This window comes from Heteronotia binoei, chromosome 2 (genome assembly GCF_032191835.1).
Source record: "Heteronotia binoei isolate CCM8104 ecotype False Entrance Well chromosome 2, APGP_CSIRO_Hbin_v1, whole genome shotgun sequence".
Taxonomy (NCBI): Eukaryota; Metazoa; Chordata; class Lepidosauria; order Squamata; family Gekkonidae; genus Heteronotia; species Heteronotia binoei.
In genome coordinates, this window is record NC_083224.1 from 199,647,636 (window position 1) to 199,668,785 (window position 21,150).

The 21,150-nt window shown below is 50.9% G+C and overlaps 2 protein-coding genes across 2 annotated transcripts in view; one reads left to right on the forward strand and one right to left on the reverse strand.

Moving 5' to 3' along the window:
* Window positions 1-21,150, forward strand: part of PLEKHJ1 (pleckstrin homology domain containing J1) — a 114,484-nt gene that overhangs the window by 42,622 nt on the left and 50,712 nt on the right. The window lies entirely within an intron of this gene.
* The window catches only part of DOT1L (DOT1 like histone lysine methyltransferase), a 76,340-nt gene that overhangs the window by 16,677 nt on the left and 38,513 nt on the right, over window positions 1-21,150 (reverse strand). Inside the window, 5 exon segments of the mRNA XM_060232834.1 lie at window positions 5,817-5,881; window positions 8,067-8,272; window positions 11,035-11,660; window positions 14,806-14,935; window positions 19,023-19,169. Coding sequence (XP_060088817.1) covers window positions 5,817-5,881; window positions 8,067-8,272; window positions 11,035-11,660; window positions 14,806-14,935; window positions 19,023-19,169 — 1,174 coding nt within the window.

A 21,150-nucleotide genomic window follows, 5' to 3' on the forward strand; every position in this document is an offset into this window, starting at 1 on the left:
CAAGGGAATCTGGCCCGCACGTGTGTACTCAAAATAAAAGGAAGCTGTTTTTCCTGATTTCGCCTCAAGCCTCTTCTGTCATTGCACCCGCTTTAACTGAACAAAGCGGGGTCTTCCTGCAACAGCTTCTCTTATGTTCTTATGTGACACAGAGTGTTGGACTGGATGGGCCATTGGCCTGATCCAACAGGGCTTCTCTTATGTTCTTATGTGACACAGAGTGTTGGACTGGATGGGCCACTGGCCTGATCCAACATGGCTTCTCTTATGTTCTTATGTGACACAGAGTGTTGGACTGGATGGGCCACTGGCCTCATCCAACATGGCTTCTCTTATGTTCTTATGGTACACAGAGTGTTGGACTGGAGGGGCCATTGGCCTCATCCAACATGGCTTCTCTTATGTTCTTATGGTACACAGAGTGTTGGACTGGAGGGGCCATTGGCCTGATCCAGCAGGGCTTCTCTTATGTTCTTATGTGACACAGAGTGTTGGACTGGATGGGCCATTGGCCTCATCCAACATGGCTTCTCTTATGTTCTTCTGTGACACAGAGTGTTGGACTGGATGGGCCACTGGCCTCATCCAACATGGCTTCTCTTATGTTCTTATGGTACACAGAGTGTTGGACTGGAGGGGCCATTGGCCTCATCCAACATGGCTTCTCTTATGTTCTTATGTGACACAGAGTGATGGACTGGATGGGCAATTGGCCTGATCCAACAGGGCTTCTCTTATGTTCTTATGTGACACAGAGTGTTGGACTGGATGGGCCATTGGCCTGATCCAATATGGCTTCTCTTATGTTCTTCTGTGACACAGAATGTTGGAATGGAGGGGCCATTGGCCTGATCCAACATGGCTTCTCTTATGTTCTTCTGTGACACAGAGTGTTGGAATGGAGGGGCCATTGGCCTCATCCAACATGGCTTCTCTTATGTTCTTTTGTGACACAGAGTGTTGGACAGGATGGGCCATTGGCCTGATCCAATATGGCTTCTCTTATGTTCTTCTGTGACACAGAGTGTTGCACTGGATGGGCCATTGGCCTGATCCAACATGGCTTCTCTTACGTTCAAATCATTCCATAACAGTCCTCCTTAAATGGAGAAGAGCCCTGTGGAAGGTCAGGGAAGCACATTAGAGGAAGGGCAGGGCTTTTAAAAATGCAGTAGATCTTACAGGGGTTGGGAAAGACCTCTCTCCCTCTCTCTGCCTGAGACCCCGGAGGGCCAATGCCAATCAGAACTGGCAGCAGTGAGCCAAATGAACCAACTGGACAGAGTCTCAGAGACTCCTCGTCATGCAACCTCATCTCTTAAATACCAGCCATCGTTTTCAGTGTGAAGCAAAGTTTTGCATTCCGTAACCGTGACGGCTAATAGGAGGGGATGGGGGGGGGGGGAGGATGGCTTTCAGCAGGGCTTTTTTTTGTAGCAGGAAGTGCTTTGCATATTAGGCCACACACCCCTGATGTTGCCAATCCTCCTGGAGCTTACAGTAGGCCCTGTACGAAGAGCCCTAGAAGTCAAAGCTGTCAAACTCATTTGTTATGAGGGCCGGACCTGACATAAATGAGACCTTGTCAGGCTGGGTCATGTCAGGCCGGGCCATGTGTGTACCAATTTAAGATTAGGTAGCAGAGATACAAACTTTACAAAGGACAAACACGATTAAAGATTATTATTATTATCATTATTATTATTATTATTATTAAAAAACCCTTAAAATAAAACATGCTTAAAATATTAGCACTTGTTGGTCTTAAAAAGTGCTTTCTTTGTAATCCTCCCATGGGATCCAGGGAACTGGGCAAAGGAAGCTCTGGCTCTTTTCCTCCCTCCCCAGGGACCAGGAGGCAGAGGAGCCTCAGCCAATGGAGAAAATAGAGGTTTTGCTCTGTAGCGCCTGTATGATTGATCAAGCTTTGCAAAGCAAGCTGAGATGCAGAAGGAAGCAGATGACAGCCATCTGCTTGGGGGCCTGATAGGAGCCCTCCAGGGGCCTGATTCGGCCCCCTGCCTGCATGTTTGACACCCCTGCTTAAGCTCTTGGGGGACTGGCTACATGGGGCGGGGGGTAGCCTCATATGCAAAGGAGTTCCTGCTACAAAAAAAGCCCTAACTTTGAATAAAGCTGCAATCTTAAGAGATTCCAGAAAAATAGGCGACTTGTTAATAAAGGTAGGGAACCTTGAAAAGGTCTGTTTCAGGATTCACGGAATTTTCAGTATGACTGAGGGGTTTTTTTTGGGGGGGGGGTGGCCGCAGCACCACTGGGGCACCCTGAAAAACTCTGAGCTCTCAGAGCCCTGGATGCCCCAGTGGTGCTATGCTCCCCCGCCCCCCCGCCACAACTGAACATTCTGGAGAGATCTGGGACAGGCAGGAAGGGACATTTTCCGAAGTAATGATTCCTGTTCCCGCACCGATACACGATTCCTCGTGTGCCCCAAGCCTGCAAACTGCTGTGAAAAGCTGCAGGTCACATGCAGAGTGCCTATTTCGTAACAATACCCTTGCGGTGACCAGGGCATTTTTTGTAGCAGGAATCTCTTTGCATATTAGGCCACACACCCTGATGTAGCCAATCCTCCAAGAGCTTCCAGGGCTCTTCTTACAGCGCCTACTGCAAGCTTGAGGAGGATTGGCTACATCACGGGGTGTGGCCTAATATGCAAAGGAGTTCCTGCTACAAAAAAAAAGGCCCTGGCGGTAACTCTAAGCAAACACAGCAAAGAACAGGCCAAAGGGTCACCTCAGAGTTATACCATCAGGGAAAAAAAATCCCAGGTGAGCTTACCTGTACCCGCCGTTCTTCTGAGCAGTCTCATCTGTGTTTTCACGCTGACGGGCTTTGTGCCTGAGTAAAGCGGCAACTCGGAAATTTCCTGAGCTAGCTTTTTCCGGTACAAAGACCTCCCTTCCGAAATGCCGCCTTTTTCATCACACCTTCCTGCTCCATTTCCCTCAGTCCCTCTTTGCCTTCTGCGGCCAAACGGCAGCGACTTGGAGGTCCTCCAGGCAATTCTCCCCACCCACATGCAGCTTCCAGCCCCCGTCTCTCCCAAGGATTCATCTACTTTGTAAAGACTGAACGTCTTCATCCTACTCCCACCTCAATCCTGGATTCCACAAAGGTGTTCGGTACTGACCCCTTCTGTGTAAGGTTTCTGGTACCAACAGTTCCCTGCCCTCCTTAGTCAAAGACCGGACAGAGAGCTTAGAATCATAGAATAATAAGAGTTGGAAGGGACCTCCAGGGTCATCTAGTCCAACCCCCTGCACAATGCAGGAAACTCACAAATCCCTCCCCCTAAATTCACAGGATCCTCATTGCTGTCAGATGGCCATCTAGCCTCTGCTTAAAAACCTCCAAGGAAGGAGAGCTTGATATTGCATCTGGAATGCTCCACTACAGGGGTGGCCAAACTGTGGCTCGGGAGCCACATGCGGCTCTTTCAGGCATACTGTGTGGCTCTCAAAGCCCCCCACCACCCTGTCAGCCGGCTAGGAGAAGGCATTTGTCTCTTTAAATCACTTCTCCAAGCCAAGCCAGCCAGCAGCTTGGAGAAGGCATTTAAAGTTAGTTGCTTTCTTTCTACCTTTCTCTTCCTCCACCACCTATCTTCCTTCCTTCCTGTCTTGCAGCTCTTAAAACATCTGATGTTTATTCTATGTGGCTCTTCCGTTAGGGAAGTTTGGCCGCCCCTGCTCTACTACAACTCTCCAGCTTCATTCCTAGTGGGACTGCACTGGCCGTTGTTCAGATCCGTGGTCACAACAGTTTATCCTCCACGTTCAGACATCAGCTTCAGCGCTGGCTGCGCTAGCTCCAGCTTCCATGCCACCTAGAGAGACTGTTGCTTCTGCCACAGGGATGGCCTCTCCCCGCTTTTGCCTCCCACAGTGAGTGAGTCACCAAGACCCGAGACCTGCACTTGTGTTCTTCCCCTATGTTCTGCTGCTTCCTCAGTCTGCTGTAAAACTTCTGTGCAGCGACACGTCTACAGAACTTCCAACCAACATGGTGGTGCCGGAAAGACGCTTTGGTGTTTGGGCAAAAAGTCTATGGCGGAAGCCAAATTTGCCACAAAGTTCTTGCACACATACCAGAACACTGCCCTGACGTCGCTGCGTGATGATGTCACTTCTGGGTCAACGGCGGAAAGGGTGTAGACAAATGGCTGCAACATCGGCTGGGCCTCCCTCCTGCTATATCTCCCACCCATGCCCTGCCGGCTGCCAGTCTTGCAGGACTCTGCAGCCCATCCTTACTGGAGGAGGAGAAGAAGAAAGACTGCAATTTATACCCCGTCCTCCTCTCTGAATCAGAGTCTCAGAGCGGCTTACAATCTCCTATATCTTCTTTCCCCACAACAGAAACCCTGTGAGGCGGGTGGGGCTGAGAGAGCTCTTCCAGAAGCTGCCCTTTCAAGGACAGAGTCTCAGAGAGGCCTGCAATCTCCTTTCCCTTCCTCCCCCACAACAGACACCCTGTGAGGCAGGTGGGGCTGAGGGAGCTCTCCCAGAAGCTGCCCTTTCAAGGACAGAGTCTCAGAGAGGCCTGCAATCTCCTTTCCCTTCCTCCCCCACAACAGACACCCTGTGAGGCAGGTGGGGCTGAGGGAGCTCTCCCAGAAGCTGCCCTTTCAAGGACAGAGTCTCAGAGAGGCCTGCAATCTCCTTTCCCTTCCTCCACCACAACAGACACCCTGTGAGGTGAGTAGGGCTGAGAGATCTCTCCCAGAAGCTGCTCTTTCAAGAACAGAGTCTCAGAGCAGCATACAATCTCCTTTCCCTTGCTCCCCCACAACAGACACCCTGTGAGGCGGGTGGGGCTGAGAGAGCTCTCCCAGAAGCTGCCCTTTCAAGGACATGCAGAGGGGCCTACAATCTCCTTTCCCTTCCCCTCCCCACAACAGACACCCTGTGAGGCTGTGGGGCTGAGAGAGCTCTCCCAGAAGCTGCCCTTTCAAGGAGAGTCTCAGGGTGGCCTATAATCTCCTTTCCCTTCTTCCCCCACAACAGACACCCTGTGAGGCGGGTGGGGCTGAGAGGGCTCTCCCAGAAGCTGCCCTTTCAAGGACAGAGGCTCAGAGCGGCCTACAATGTCTTTTCCCTTCCTCCCCCACAACAGACACCCTGTGAGGCGGGTGGGGCTGAGAGAGCTCTCCCAGAAGCTGCCCTTTCAAGGACAACAACTGCCAGAGCTATGGCTGACCCAAGGCCATTCCAGCAGCTGCAAGTGGAGGAGCGGGGAATCAAACCTGGTTCTCCCAGATAAGAGTCCACACACTTAACCACTACACCAAACTGGCTCTCAGTTTGCATCAATTTTTTCCAACCTCCCAGGAAGGTTGAGAAGTTCTACCGTGTCCAGTCTGAGTGATGAAGCTTCTTAATGCTTCTCTACCCCCTCAGTGGTTGAGGTAGCTCAAGGGAAGGGAAAGCAGAGGCCTCCATCCACATTGGCAGATAAAAAAGTAGGAAACTCGATTCTCTTGGCTTAAAAAATCTGCACCTCAGTTGCACTACGCAAACAGGACATCCATTCAGAACGTACAGGGAGAGATAAACGTTTCCGTTGGGATAAGCATCCCTCCCCCCAGCCCTTTCCAGGAGCACCTTCCTGGTGATGCGGCCACATTTCGGGAGAAAGCCCTCAGACCTTTGGAGCAACAGATCCAGCTACCTCGAGACGTTTCCAAACTGCTGCTCTGCACAGGCACAAAGCACGCAAGCCTGAGGCACACGGACCACGAAGAAGCAACGTTCCATTTCTACGCGGACACAAGCCAACCCTTCTGTACTTACTGCTCTCCATTGGCTTTTGTGGGGATTTGCTGTCCAGTGATATCGTTGCGATTTTCCTTTCGATCCTAGGAAGAACAGAGCGGAAAGAGTCACTTCAGAATACTGTTTTGCCCTGCCACCCCTCGGCTACCCTCACTCAGCAAAATATTGGAACTTGTTATTCTCCTTCTCCGTGTCTTTTTTTTTAATTTAATGAAAGGAAGGCCTACTGCCCATTAGCTTCGTTAGATGCCCTCGAGTTCTAGTATTGGGGGAGAGGGAGAAACATGTCTCTTTTTCAGCTCTCTCCACCTCATGCACAATTCTCCTCTTAAGAAGTGAAGATGATACTGGATTTATATTCCGCCCTGTACTCTTAAATCTTAGAGTCTCAGAGCAGTCACAATCTCCTTTCCCTTCCTCCCCCACAACAGACACCTGTGAGGCAGGTGGGGCTGGGAGAGCTCTTCCAGGAGCTACCCTTTCAAGGACAGAGGCTCAGAGCTGCCTACAATCTCCTTTCCCTTCCTCCCCCACAACAGACACCCTGTGAGGTGGGTGGGGCTGAGAGAGCTCTCCCAGAAGCTGCCCTTTCAAGGACAGAGTGGCCTACAATCTCCTTTCCCTTCCTCCCCCACAACAGACACCCTGTGAGGTGGGTGGGGCTGAGAGAGCTCTCCCCAGAAGCTGCCCTTTCAAGGACAGAGTGGCCTACAATCTCCTTTCCCTTCCTCCCCCACAACAGACACCCTGTGAGGCAGGTGGGACTGAGAGAGCTCTCCCCAGAAGCTGCCCTTTCAAGGACAGAGGCTCAGAGCGGCCTACAATCTCCTTTCCCTTCCTCACCCACAACAGACACCCTGTGAGGTGGATGGGGCTGAGAGAGCTCTCCCAGAAGCTGCCCTTTCAAGAACAGAGGCTCAGAGCTGCCTACAATCTCCTTTCCCTTCCTCCCCCACAACAGACACCCTGTGAGGTGGGTGGGGCTGAGAGAGCTCTCCCAGAAGCTGCCCTTTCAAGGACAGAGTGGCCTACAATCTCCTTTCCCTTCCTCCCCCACAACAGACACCCTGTGAGGTGGGTGGGGCTGAGAGAGCTCTCCCCAGAAGCTGCCCTTTCAAGGACAGAGTGGCCTACAATCTCCTTTCCCTTCCTCCCCCACAACAGACACCCTGTGAGGCAGGTGGGACTGAGAGAGCTCTCCCCAGAAGCTGCCCTTTCAAGGACAGAGGCTCAGAGCGGCCTACAATCTCCTTTCCCTTCCTCACCCACAACAGACACCCTGTGAGGTGGATGGGGCTGAGAGAGCTCTCCCAGAAGCTGCCCTTTCAAGAACAGAGGCTCAGAGCTGCCTACAATCTCCTTTCCCTTCCTCCCCCACAACAGACACCCTGTGAGGTGGGTGGGACTGAGAGAGCTCTCCCAGAAGCTGCCCTTTCAAGGACAGAGTGGCCTACAATCTCCTTTCCCTTCCTCCCCCACAACAGACACCCTGTGAGGCGGGTGGGGCTGAGAGAGCTCTCCCCAGAAGCTGCCCTATCAAGGACAGAGTGGCCTACAATCTCCTTTCCCTTCCTCCCCCACAACAGACACCCTGTGAGGTGAGTGGAGCTGAGAGAGCTCTCCCCAGAAGCTGCCCTTTCAAGGACAGAGTCTCAGAGCGGCCTACAATCTCCTTTCCCTTCCTCCCCCACAACAGACACCCTGTGAGGCAGGTGGGGCTGAGAGAGCTCTCCCAAAAGCTGCCCTTTCAAGGACAGAGTCTCAGAGTGGCCTACAATCTCCTTTCCCTTCCTCCCCCACAACAGACACCCTGTGAGGTGGGTGGGGCTGAGAGAGCTTTCCCAGAAGCTGCCCTTTCAAGGACAGAGTCTCACAGCAGCCTACAATCTCCTTTCCCTTCCTCCCCCTCAACAGACACCGTGAGGTGAGTGGAGCTGAGAGAGCTCTCCCAGAAGCCGCCTTTTCAAGGACAGCTCTGCGAAAGCCATGGCTGTTCCCTTCTTTTCAGATGGTGGGCTTTGTTTTAAAACAGCCTGGTCCTTTCCAAATGCTGTTCTGCAAAAAGAGATGCTGAGAACAGAGTGTGCCAAAGTGGGAAGCAGCACGGGAGTCCCTTACAAAGGAAGCCATGCTGCTGGGGGGAGAAAAGCTCTTCTCTCGGTACGGTCCTGATGGGAAAAGTTTGAGCCAAGCCTTTAAGAAAAACATTTTAGAAAGGGATGGAAGGATTAGACGCGGCACATATGAAACCTCCTTGCCCCTGCTCACCGGGTGCTGTTGTGGTCGTCCTCCAAGCCCTGCTCCTCGTCGGAGGTCAGTGGTGAGTAGTGGATCCCGTTGGTCTGAACTATGGGCTTCTCCTTCTTCAGCACGGGGGGCTGGTCATTGTCCTGGTATGGGACAGGAGAGTTCTTCAGCGAGTTTTCAGGGGATGAAATGGCTGTGATTTCTAAAGGCTGATTAATGGTACTGACCTGAAGAGAGAGAGAGAGAGAGAGAGGAAACATAAAACCACTCAGAAAGAGAATGAGGCAGGGGTGTCAAACATGCAGTTCAGGGGCCGAATCAGGCCCCCAAGCAACTGGCTGTCATTTGCTTCCTTCTTCCTCTCTCTTGTTTCCTTCTGCATCACAGCTTGCTTTGCAAGGCTTCCTCAATTGCACAGGAGCTACAGAGCTAAACCTCTGTTTTCTCCACTGGCAGAGGCTCCTCCCTTGGGGAGGAAGGAATAGCTTGCTATGCCAGGCTCTCTCAATTGCGCAGCAGAGCTACTGAGCCAAGCCTCTCCTCCTATTGGCTGAGGCTCCCCCCCCCCAGTTAAGGAAGGAAAGAGCCAGAGCTTCGTTTGCCCAGCTCCCTGGATCTCATGGGGGAAATACAAAGAAAGCATCTTTAAGACCAATGAGTGCTAACTTTTTAAGCATGTTTAAAGTTTTTAAAAATATATATTTGTGTTTGTCTGTGTTCTTCATAAAATTTATATCTTTGCTAACTAATCTTAAATAGGTACACACATGACCCAGCCCAATCTGACATCGTCTGGCCCAACAAGGTCTCATTTATGTCAGATCCGGCCCTCATAACAAATGAGTTCAACACCCCTGGAACGAGGGCTTTGGATATAATAGGGTGGTCTCCCTGGTCTTTTGGCCCTTGGCCTTAGTTTTGTGATATGTCTAAATCAAGCACTTTTGGGGGGTGGGGGAGGATGCTTTTCCCTTTTACAACTCAGGAATTGGTTATGCCAATAAAGGTTTTTGGATTGGAAAATTGGAAATCAGGAATTGATCCATTGTTACTGCAAGCACGAGGACTTATGTTGAAGCACCTGATTCAGACAGCGCAACTATTTTTGGTTTACTGAAAAAGTCCCCCGTTTGCAATTCTGGTGCACAGCAAGGAAGGACTTTGGCTTGTTCTTGTCACAGCCAACTAAGGCTGGTTTGTCACATATGAATGAAGCGCACCTGGAATTCCTTACAGGAGTCCCCAGATTTCTCAATGAAGAGCAGGCAACGTTTTAATGAATAAAAAGAAGGAAGGTCGTTTCAGCTCGATGGGAGTCCGCTAGCACCTGAGGCACCAGCAAGATTTTTTTGGGGGTAGAAGCTTTTAAGAATTAAAGGTCCCTTCTTTAAAGCAGTGGTCCCCAACCTATTTGACCACAGGGCTGGCCGGCCCACTGTAGCCCCAAGGCCGGCAGGGTGGGGGCTCCGAATTCGGCCTCCCCCCCGCAGGGCCATGAAACCTCCCCGACACCTCCTTCCTTTTTACAATATTAAGGCTGGGGAAGGGGCCGTGAAGCACCTTCTGGGCTCTGGAAAAACTGACACACACACACACACACACACCCACCGGTGGGGAAACTCGCAGTAACAGTGGCCAGTGGCCTCTGAAAAAGTCATGCTGTCAGTGCTTCCTTTCCACTTGCACTTTCCACAGACGGGCCGCAAGGCTGCGTGGGGCTGCCAAGGCTGGACGGCCCGGTTAAGGACAGGCCGCAGCCCGGGGGTTGAGGACCCCCGCTCTAAAGAATGAACCTACTTCTCAGGCAGCCTTGTAAATCTCATAATAAAAGTTGTACTGGGCCACCTGCCCAAGAGTGCTTAAGTTTGAGTCACATTTGACAAGCCCCAAATCACCAATTCCTGGTTTCAGAAAGCTTCCCTGCTTTGGCCACCCGCAGGAGATCCATGCTTCCCATTTAAACTGCACACAACCCTCAATTCTCTCCTGCTTTCTTTGGTTTTACATATTCCAAGTCCTGTTGTCCCTATATAGACCATCCCAGCCTACAGAAGAGCCTTCTTTTTAGCCAGATTTAACGTGCTGCCTACTGCTGTTCTTAGTGGGTGCTACGCTGGGTTGAACCAACGGGCTGAAATTAAACCAAAAGAGTTTCCGGCTCAACATCAGGAAGAACTTCCTGACTGTTAGAGCGGTTCCTCAGTAAAACAGGCTTCCTCCTTGGGAGGTGGTGGGCTCTCCTTCCTTGGAGGTTTTTAAAGAGAGGCTAGAGGGCCATCTGACAGCAATGAGGATCCTGTGAATTTAGGGAGAGGTCTTTGTGAGTTTCCTGTATTGTGCAGGGGGTTGGACTAGACGACCCTGGAGGTCCCTTCCAACTCTTATGATTCTACAAGAGAAAGCGCTATTCTGAGAGATTATGCAGATGTAGATCCAGCTCTGTTGAAACTGTAGAACATGTGTTTTTTGTTTGCCAACGGTATAACTATTTAAGAAATCAGTTTATAGACCCATTAATTTTCGATACTGATCTGCCTGCAGCAAATAAGCTCCAGCTCTTGCTTGGTGCCTTTGATCTCCCCATCACAGTCTCAGTTGTAACGTTTCTTCTGGGGGTGTTTAGATTTAAGAGACAAGAGGAGGGTTTTAAGAAAATGGGAAATGATGTTTTATATTGTGCACTTTGCCGATTCTCAACGCTTATTTTGCCAAATTTGCAAAACCGACTGCAATTTTATGCTTTTAATATTGTAATTATATGGTTTCGATGAGTAAATTGCATATTTTGTTTTATATTGTAATTGTAAGTTTACATGTTGTGAGCCGCCCTGAGCCTGCTTCGGCGGGGAGGCCGGGATATAAATAAATTATTATTATTATTTATTATTATTAACCTGTATTGATGAATTTTGCATTTTGTTGCCTTTTGCTTGAGACCAAATGGTCTGTGAGCACTAAATATATATGATGTGAACCCTTGATTCCTCACCATGGAACTGATATTGAGCGGAGATCCCGAAGGCTGAGTGAAGAGCCCGGCCACTGCCTGCAACGATTTGCGTTTCGGCGACACCCCGGAATTCAGGCTCGATGCGCCGGTGGAGGACCGCTTCCTCCGGCCACGCTTCTTCCCATCCTGCAGGTAGGCCTGGCCGCACTCCATCCGGATGCTTGCTGTCAGCGGGCTGTGCTTGCTGGAAGGTGAGTGCTTTATGGTTCCCGTGGCAGGAGAGATGGTGAAGATGATCCTTCGCTTGCCCTCGCTTTCAGGATCGGAGAAGGCCGCGTCTGCCTGCATGTCTCCCCGAGTCCCTTCGGCGAATGCCTTTTGGGCGTCCATGTACTGCAGTACCCCTCCCAGGCTCTGGGAGGCCCCGTTCAGCCTGGGGCTTGCCGAGTGCTGGTGAGCAGGGGAGTTCTGCCCAGAATTCCGTGAGGGCATCGTCAGCAAAGAAGGGTGCTGTGGAGTGGAGCTGCGGGAGCCCGTTGAGTTGAACAAGCTTCCCGAACTGGACCCGTCCTCCAGAGCTGCGTGGTCGATGCTGTGGTTGAGCTGGGCGGGGCTGTTTGAAAGGGCCCCGTTGGCCAGCCCAGAGCCTGTCGTATAAGAAAAACCTGTGAAGAGGGAGACAAAAGGGAGTTATCAAACTGCTCAATCCTTCCCCCTCCGCCAAAAAACCCTACTAAAAATGTGTTTGATTTAGGACCTCACCGTATTGGTCTGAAGCAATAGAACAAAGCAGTAAACAAGTGCACCTTTAAGACCAACTAAGTTCTATTCAGAATGTAAGCTTTCGTGTGCTCTTAAGCAGACTTAAGTTTGGTGTAGTGCCAGTTTGGTGTAGTGGTTAAGTACAGGGGACTCTTATCTGGGAGAACCGGGTTTGATTCCCCACTCCTCCACTTGCACCTGCTGGAATGGCCCTGGGTCAGCCATAGCTCTGGCAGAGGTTGTCCTTGAAAGGGCAGCTGCTGTGAGAGCCGTCTCCAGCCCCACCCGCCTCACAGGGTGTCTGTTGTGGGGGAGGAAGGGAAAGGAGACTGTAGGCCGCTCTGAGACTCTGTCCTTGAAAGGGCAGTTTCTGGGAGAGCTCTCTCAGCCCCACTTGCCTCACAGGGTGTGGGGGAGGAAGGGAAAGGAGATTGTAGGCCACTCTGAGACTCTGTCCTTGAAAGGGCAGCTTCTGGGAGAGCTCTCTCAGCCCCACCCACCTCACAGGGTGTCTGTTGTGGGGGAGGAAGGGAAAGGAGATTGTGAGCCGCTCTGAGACTCTTTGGAGTGGAGGGCGGGATATAAATCCAATATCTTCATCTACCTCACAGGGTGTCTGTTGTGGGGGAGGAAGGTAAAGGAGATTGTGATCCGCTCTGAGACTCTTCGGAGTGGAGGGCGGGATATAAATCCAATATCTTCTTCTTCTTCTTACATTCTGAAAAAAACTTAGCTGGTCTTAATGGTGCACTTGTCTACTGCTTTGTTTTAAGACCTAACAGTATAACTGGGAACACGGAGGAGAGGCTATACTACAACGAAGATAAAACTCTCCGAGTAAAACAGAATTCTGGCTGTACTACAATGAATATGGTACAGAATTCTGGCTATACTACAACAAAGATAAAACTCTCCGTGTAAAACAGAATTCTGACTGTATAATGAATATATACAAAATACAAAAAGAGTATCATCAATACAAAACATATCAGTCATACAGAAAGTTAAGACCTCATTAGTTCTGCAATGCTACGACTGTTCTTATGTGGAACAAAACCACTATATTATATTCCAGTGCTATATTTGAGAAAAGGTCCAACGGAGAACCGGTCCATTTTGCTGACAAGGTACGTATTAACTATGGCATTCCTGCTATTATGCATGAAAATTAGAGAAAGCTAGGAATTCTGGATCGACATGGATGATGATTGTATAATTTTTGGCACCACTGGACCTAGAAAATCGCACATAAAATACAAGATTGGTCCCCAGAAGGAGGATTAGAGATTCGAAACGGCTTGCTAAGCGGACCTTTTCTCAAATATAGCACTGGAATATAATAGAGTGGCTTTGTGCCACATAAGGACAGTAGCAGCATTGTGGAGCAAATGACGTTTTAACTTTCTGTATGAGTGATACGTTTTGTATTGATGATACTCTTTTTGCATTTTGATACTATCTATTCATTACACAGTCAGAATTGTGTTCTACACGGAAAGTTTTATCTTTGTTCTGATTTAAGACCAACAGAATCCCTTTAAAAGAAGAAAGACAAAGCGCTAAAACTGTCTAAAAACAGCATGAAATATAAAAGCAGTCACCTCTTAAAACTGGCCGGTTTAGCTGCACCCAGGCAAAATTAAGTCTGATACAGAAGTAGGAGGGAAAAACACAGTACAAACCCAGCTAAAATCCCTGGAGAAACAAAGACATTTTTTAACCTGGCTCTGAAAACTTAAAAAAAACTCAGCACCAGATGGATGGAGACATGAGCTCCTGAGTCACGGACCCTGACAACAGGCCAACTCAGTGCACTAGACTGCTTCTCCTCCTGCTATAGAACCTGGTCAAAACCCAGGTGCCATCAGGAGGTCCACCACCAAGGCCAAAACTCCAGAAACCTTCCCACTGCCCCCCCAAGCACCAAGAATACAGAGCACCACTGCCCTAGACATAACAGAGGTCATGTTAGATCAGGCCAGCACTCTGTGTCACACTGTGGCCAAAAAAACCCAGGCGCCATCAGGAGGTCCATCAGTGGGGCCAGAACTACAGAAGCTCTCACAGTGCCCCTCCCCCAAGCACCAAGAATACAGAGCATCACTGCCCCAGACATAAGAACATAAAAGAAGCTGTATTGGATCAGGTCAGCAGCCCATCCAGTCCAACACTCTGTGTCACACAGTGGCCAAAAAACCCCAGGTGCCATCAGGAGGTCCACCAGCAGGGCCAGGACACTAGAAGCCCTCCCACTGTTCCCACCCTTCAAGTACCAAGAATACAGAGCATCACTGACCCAGACAGAAGAACATAAGAGAAGCCATGTTGGATCAGGCCAATGGCCCATCCAGCCCCACTCTCTGTGTCACACAGTGGCCAAAACCCAGGTGCCAGAGCACAGTGGGAGGGCTTTGGAAGTTCTGGCTCTGCTAGTGGACCTCCTGATGGCACCTGAGTTTTGGCCACTGTGTGACACAGATTGCTAGCCTGATCTAGCATGACTTATGTCTGGGGCAGTGATGCTCTGTATTCTTGGTGCGTGGGGGGGCACAGTGGGAGGGCTTCTAGTGTCCTGGCCCCACTGGTGGACCTCCTGGGGTTTTTTGGCCACTGTGTGAAACAAGAGTATCGGAATCATACAATCAGAAGGGACTCCCAGGGTCATCAACCCCCTGCACAATGCAGGAAACTCATAAATACCGCCCCCTAAATTCGCATGGACTACAGAAATCCTGGAAAGTTGATTTCTTTGGTCACCTCCCATATGGAGGTGGGTGTCTCTCTCCCCAAGTATCTCTTTATTGACGGTCTTACCCTGACATCCAAACTGCAAAAGGACCGACGCTTTCCCCATTGCAGGCTCTGCTAAAAAAAAAGCTTTTCGACTGCCAGAGGGCAAATGGCAAACAGTTTCTGCTTTCTAGCAGGGGCACACAGCCATCAGAGTAAAGGAACTCCTTGCTTCCTGGCTCTCTGAAGATCTCAAGGGGCAAAGAGGTCTGCTCTCCCCACCCCCCCAAAAAAACCTCTTGGCAGGAAGGAACTCACCTGAGGTAGCCAAAGTCAGTGGCCTGCTGGCAGCAACACTGCTCATGCCATTATGAGAACTAGCACCATATTGTTTGTCAAGTGTCGAAAAGGAGTCACGGTTCTGGTGGACGGGGCTCGGCGTGTTTCTCTGGGAGGAGAAAGAGAAAACAGGCAACTTCAGCGGGCGAGTGATTGTAGGCCACTTGAGGCAGCTGGGTGATGGGCAGGCGGTGGCCACAGAGTCAGGGTGAAGGCGTTCAAAATGGAGTCACCCAGAGCCAGGAAAGCCTGACCCACCTCTAAAAGGTTCCTTTCTTATTACTGTCCATTCCACCCAGTGGTCTTGAACAGTTGCTGAGAGTTTATGTTTAAGCAACAAATGGAAAGCTACCCACATAATGGGATCTCCCCAACAAAAATGGGATCCCCTCAACAAAAAAGAATGTTGCCATATTTCTATGGAAAATGGGAGCCAGTCTGGTGTAGTGGTTATGTCTGTGGACTCTTATCTGGGAGAACCGGGTTTGATTCCCCACTCCTCCACTTGCAGCTGCTGGAATGGCTTTGGGTTAGCCATAGCTCTCGTAAGAGTTGTCCTTGAAAGGGCAGCTTCTGGGAGAGTTCTCACGCTTAACCACTACACCAAACTGGCTCTGGTAGAGCGTTAAGGTGTGTCTGTTTAGAATATGCTTGATCACAAAAATACAGCGGGAGTATAACTGGTAGGGGAACCCGCACTGCGAAGGCTGACTAAACTCTTCTCGACCTTCCTGCTGTACTTTTATAATCCAGAGGTTTCAAACAGATTACTGTAATTTACACAACCCTTCCACGAATGCAGGCTATATTTTTCTTACCCAAATAGTAGCCTACGTCGAGATTGTAAAAAAACAAAACCAAACAATCCAAAGCTTCGCACAGTGAATTTAAAATCTGTTCTAGTCTGGGCCTTCCGCTGCTGACCGCCAATCGCCTTATCATGCTGGACTGAGGCAGAAGGCAGGATGTTACTAGGCCTGGAACCCCTGAAGACTAGCTTTCAAACCTGAAAGGGGAAATTCTAAGGAGTCCACACCATACATCAGAATCCGGAAAGGGTGTTCTACGTTACCACATCTTACCCTATCCTTCCCACTTAAGGTGCTCAGGGTTCCCAGTCTGGTGTAGTGGTTAAGTGTGTAGACTCCTATCTGGGAAAACCAGGTTTGATTCCCCACTCCTCCACTTGCACCTGCTAGCATGGCCTTGGGTCAGCCATAGCTCTGGCAGAGGTTGTCCTTGAAAGGGCAGCTGCTGTGAGAGCCCTCTCCAGCCCCACCCGCCTCACAGGGTTGTGGGGGAGGAAGAGAAGGGAGATTGAAGGCTGCTCTGAGATTCTGTCCTTGAAAGGGCAGCTTCTGGGAGAGCTCTCTCAGCTCCACCCACCTCACAGGGTGTCTGTTGTGGGGGAGAAAGGGAAAGGAGATTGTAGGCCACTCTGAGCCTCTGCCCTTGAAAGGGCAGCTTCTGGGAGAGCTCTCTCAGCCCCACCCGCCTCACAGGGTGTCTGTTGTGGGGGAGGAAGGGAAAGGAGATTGTACGCTGCTGAGAGACTCTGTCCTTGAAAGGGCAGCTTCTGAGAGAGCTCTCTCAGCCCCACCCACCTCACAGGGTGTCTATTGTGGGGGAGGAAGGGAAAGGAGATTGTAAGCCGCTCTGAGACTCTGTCCTTGAAAGGGCAGCTTCTGGGAAAGCTCTCTCAGCCCCACCCGCCTCACAGGGTGTCTGTTGTGGGGGAGGAAGGGAAAGGAGATTGTAGGCCACTCTGAACTTCTGTCCTTGAAAGGGCAGCTTCTGGGAGAGCTCTCTCAGCCCCACCCGCCTCACAGGGTGTCTGTTGTGGGGGAGGAAGGGAAAGGAGATTGTAGGCCACTCTGAACTTCTGTCCTTGAAAGGGCAGCTTCTGGGAGAGCTCTCTCAGCCCCACCCACCTCACAGGGTGTCTGTTGTGGGGGGAGGAAGGGAAACGAGATTGTGAGCCGCTCTGAGATTCAGAATGAAGGGCAGGGTATAAATCCAATATCATCATCTTCTTCCTCCTTTCCCCACTTTACATTCACAACAAACCTGCAAGTTACGTTATACCGAGAGAAAGAAACTGGCCCAAGGTCGCCTGTCAAGTTTCACAGCTGAGTGGGAATCTGAATGGGGGGAGGGGTTCTCTCAGGGCTCTCACCACTCCCCCACACTGGCTCTTGTTCACATTCAGCAAATTCTGCTGTGGGGCATAGAAAGCTCAAAGTATCTGCAGTCCTTGGTCCCATGGATATGATCAAAAGTCCTCAAATCAGCGGCTGTCAACCCTTTCAGACCTGGAAGTGTGTGACAGGAAGTCACATGGCATGGTAGCAGGGGAAGTATGAACGGCAAGGCAAGAGAACCAGGAGACACAAGCCTGCTCTGATGTGAACCACAGCAAGGAACAGGCTGAAGGTCACAGCCGGGGTGGAATTCTAGCAGGTGCTCCTTTGCATATTAGGCCACGCCCCCTGATTTTGCCAATCCTCCAGGAGTTTACAAGGCTCTTCTTTGTAAGCTCTTGGAGGATTAGCTACATCGGGGTGTGTGTGTGTGTGTGGTCTAATATGCAAAAGAGCTCCTGCTAGAATTCCACCTCTGGTGACCTGGCCACAGTAGGGTTGCCAATCCCCAGGTGGGGGCAGGGGATCTCCTGATTTGGAGCCCCCCCCCCCCCCCCCGCTTCAGGGTCATAAGAAAGTGGGAGGAGGAAAATGTCTGCTGGGAACTCTGTTATTCCCTATGGAGATTTATTTCCATAGAAAATAATGAATTGATCCGCGGGTATCTGGGGCTCTGGGGGGGCTGTTTTTTGAGGTAGAGGCACCAAATTTTCAGTACAGCATCTAGTGCCTCTCCCCAAAATATCCCTCAAGTTTCAAGAAGATTGGACCAGGGGGTCCAATTCTATGAGCCCCAAAAGAAGGTGCCCCTATCCTTCATGACTTCCTATGGAAGGAAGGAATTGAAAAGGTGTGCCGTCCCGTTAAATGTGATGGCCAGAACTCCCTTTGGAGTTCAATTATGCTTGTCACAGCCTTGCTCTTGGCTCCACCCCTAATGTCTCCTGGCTCCACCTCCAAAGTCTCCTGGCTCCACCCCCAAAGTCCCCAGCTATTTCTTGAATTGGACTTGGCAACCCTAGGCCACAGCCAAGTAGAAAACCTCTCCACGACAGAGCGACCTCACACGGCTGTCCTGCTGCTTGCTCAGTTCAACGTGCCTCGAGAGGCAGAAGGCGTGGCACCCTTGCCCTCTACGCCGGACGACCTCTCAGCAAAAGAGAGGCAGCTTTATAAAGATTCGCGCCTCAGCAAGAGGCTGCTCTGAGAACTCACCTTGAGTGTCTAAGGCAGGGGTGGGGAACCCCCGTCCCGAGGGCCGTATAGTCACTTGGTGCGGCCCTCGGGGATTGCTGGACAGATACATAGATTGCCATGTGGTAGCTTCCCTGGGGCCTGGCTGGCCAGTGAGGATTGTGGGGCCCAGCCGCGCTGTGCAGCAGCCTCCCCAGGGCCAGGCAGGGATCACAGGGCCCAGATGTACTGCACGGCAGCCTCCCTGGGGCCTGGCTGGCCAGCGAGGATCATGGGGCCCAACCGCGCTGTGCAGCAGCCTCCCCAGGGCCAGATGTGCTGTGCAGCAGCCTTGCTGGGGCCTGGCTGGCCGGCCAGAATTGCTGCAGGGCCTGGAAAAGTTACTGCCACAGTTCAGTTTGCACTTGATTATCCCAGAGGGTGTGGCCTAATATGCTAATATTAGGGGATGTGGTCTAATATGCTACTGAGTTCCTGCTGGGCTTTTTCTACAAAGAAGCCCTGGACCTATGTATTTGCCTAGGGTGGCAGGCCGGTGTGTGTGTGGGGTGTGTGTGCCAGATTAGGCTCTCTCCACATGACTTCAAATAGAAAAACAATTATTTGCATTAATTTTGCTGGCCTGAATCGTTCTCCCTTGGCAGAGCACTGTTTTTTAAGTTGATAATTTTTTATGGCCTGCGAATGATGTTATAAATATCCACACGGCCCTTGGCAGAAAAAAGGTTCCCCACCCTTGGTCTAAGACTTGGGCTGAAGACTACCACTTAAGAGAACCAACATCTCAAGCTTAGCTGTATAAGGAAGGGATGGGAAGTGGAAGGGGGGGGGAGGAGAAAGGTCAAGGAACCCCTTACTCACCACCTTCTCAACACGGCTAGGTAGGACCACGCTGGCCAAGGGAATACTAACAGGGAGCTTATTGGGCTGCACCGTGCTGAGGGGAATACTGATGGGAAGGCTGGTGATGGTCTCCCCGTTACTCGCGGGCGTCCTCTCTCGCAAAGCCTGCAAAACACACAAAAGCAGACAGTGCCCAGTGAAGCTCTCTCCCTTTTCGCCTATGGCCGTGAACACCCAGAACACACCTCAATCATGGCTGCCTGCTCACATGCCGCAAGCTTAAATCGCTAGTTCCACTCCACCCACCCCTGACACATGGCCTAACCAGTTGTGCTGCACTGCAGGAACAGTCCATGACGTCAGCGGGCCAACACACACACACACGGTTTTGACCAGCATTCTAAGAACCACAAGTCCCGCTTGGTCTCTTGCCTAGAGCATTACAAGACAAGAGATCTTTACCAGGAACTGATTTTTAAAGTGATGCTGGCAAGGTAAAAACACCAGTCTGTCGTACTCTGTGCCAGTTCCTTTAGTGTATTTTGTGCTAAGCATTTATTAGGCATTTTAGAACGTGCCCAACCAGACTAGAGAGGTTCCTATTCATGTTCTCTGGTTTACTGAAAATGCAGCAGTATTTAGCTGTGCATAAATGACAAAATGTGGGCTCTGATTGCTTTTGCAGATGGATTGCTGTCCCGTGATTGAAGGTCATTTTCTGAACAAGCCGGGAGCGCCGATCGATGCAGCTGGCTCCCTTGCGTGCTCTTGTGCACCTCCTCTGCAGTTATTTCTCATCCGCAATTTCCTGGACTGCACTCGGGTTACAAAACCCATTTGAAAAGTTTCATACGAGCAGAAACATTCCCTCCAACGGACTGAATATGCTACTGTTCTCCGATATGAAAAGTTAAAGCCGCATGGCAGAAGAGATCACACGAGGAAGCGTTTGGACATAAAGGCTTGAGTTGGGTGCTTAGTGTCTGCATTTGCATCTTATGTGGGTTAATAGTGGGGAAAGCTAAACACAGTGAGGAACTTCCTCCAACTCAGGACACTGAAAAAGGGCTCCTACGCTCAGCCATCATTAGCATCCTTCTCTCGCCCTGCTGCCCAAACCCCACCAGAGTATCATCCCGTTGCTATGGAAATCAACACCTGGCTAGCAAAAAGCCCAGAGGCAGAGGCCCTACGGGGGGGGGGGGGCAAACTTGCTTAACGTAAGAGCCACATAGAATAAGTCAGATGTTTGAGAGCCACAAGACATGAGCATCAGATGTTTGAGGGCAGGCGGGAGGGAGGGAGGGAGGGAGGGAGGGAGGGAGGGAGGGAGGGAGGGAGGGAGGGAGGAAGGAAGGAAGGAAGGAAGGAAGGAAGGAAGGAAGGAAGGAAGGAAGGAAGGAAGGAAGGAAGGAAGGAAGGAAGGAAGGAAGGAAGGAAGGAAGGAAGGAAGGAAGGAAGGAAGGAAGGAAGGAGGGAGGGAGGGAGGGAGGAAGGGCAGCAAGGAAGGAAGGAAAGGAAGGAAGGGCAAGAAGGAAGGGGAAAAGGGAAGAAAGGAAGGAAGGGAGGGAGGGAGGGAATGGAAGGAAGGAAGGAAGGGCAGGAAGGAAGGAAGAAAGGGCAGGAAGGAAAGAAGGAAGGGCAGGAAGGAAGGAAGGAAGGGCAGGAAGGAAGGAAGGAAGGAAGGGCAGGAAGGAAGGAAGGAAGGAAGGAGGGAGGGAGGGAGGGAGGGAGGGAGGGAGGAAGGGCAGCAAGGAAGGAAGGAAAGGAAGGAAGGGCAAGAAGGAAGGGGAAAAGGGAAGAAAGGAAGGAAGGAAGGGAGGGAGGGAGGGAATGGAAGGAAGGAAGGAAGGGCAGGAAGGAAGGAAGAAAGGGCAGGAAGGAAAGAAGGAAGGGCAGGAAGGAAGGGCAGGAAGGAAGGAAGGAAGGAAGGAAGGAAGGAAGGAAGGAAGGAAGGAAGGAAGGAAGGAAGGAAGGAAGGAAGGAAGGAAGGAAGGAAGGAGGGAGGGAGGGAGGGAGGGAGGGAGGAGGAAGGGCAGCAAGGAAGGAAGGAAAGGAAGGAAGGGCAAGAAGGAAGGGGAAAAGGGAAGAAAGGAAGGAAGGGAGGGAGGGAGGGAATGGAAGGAAGGAAGGAAGGAAGAAAGGG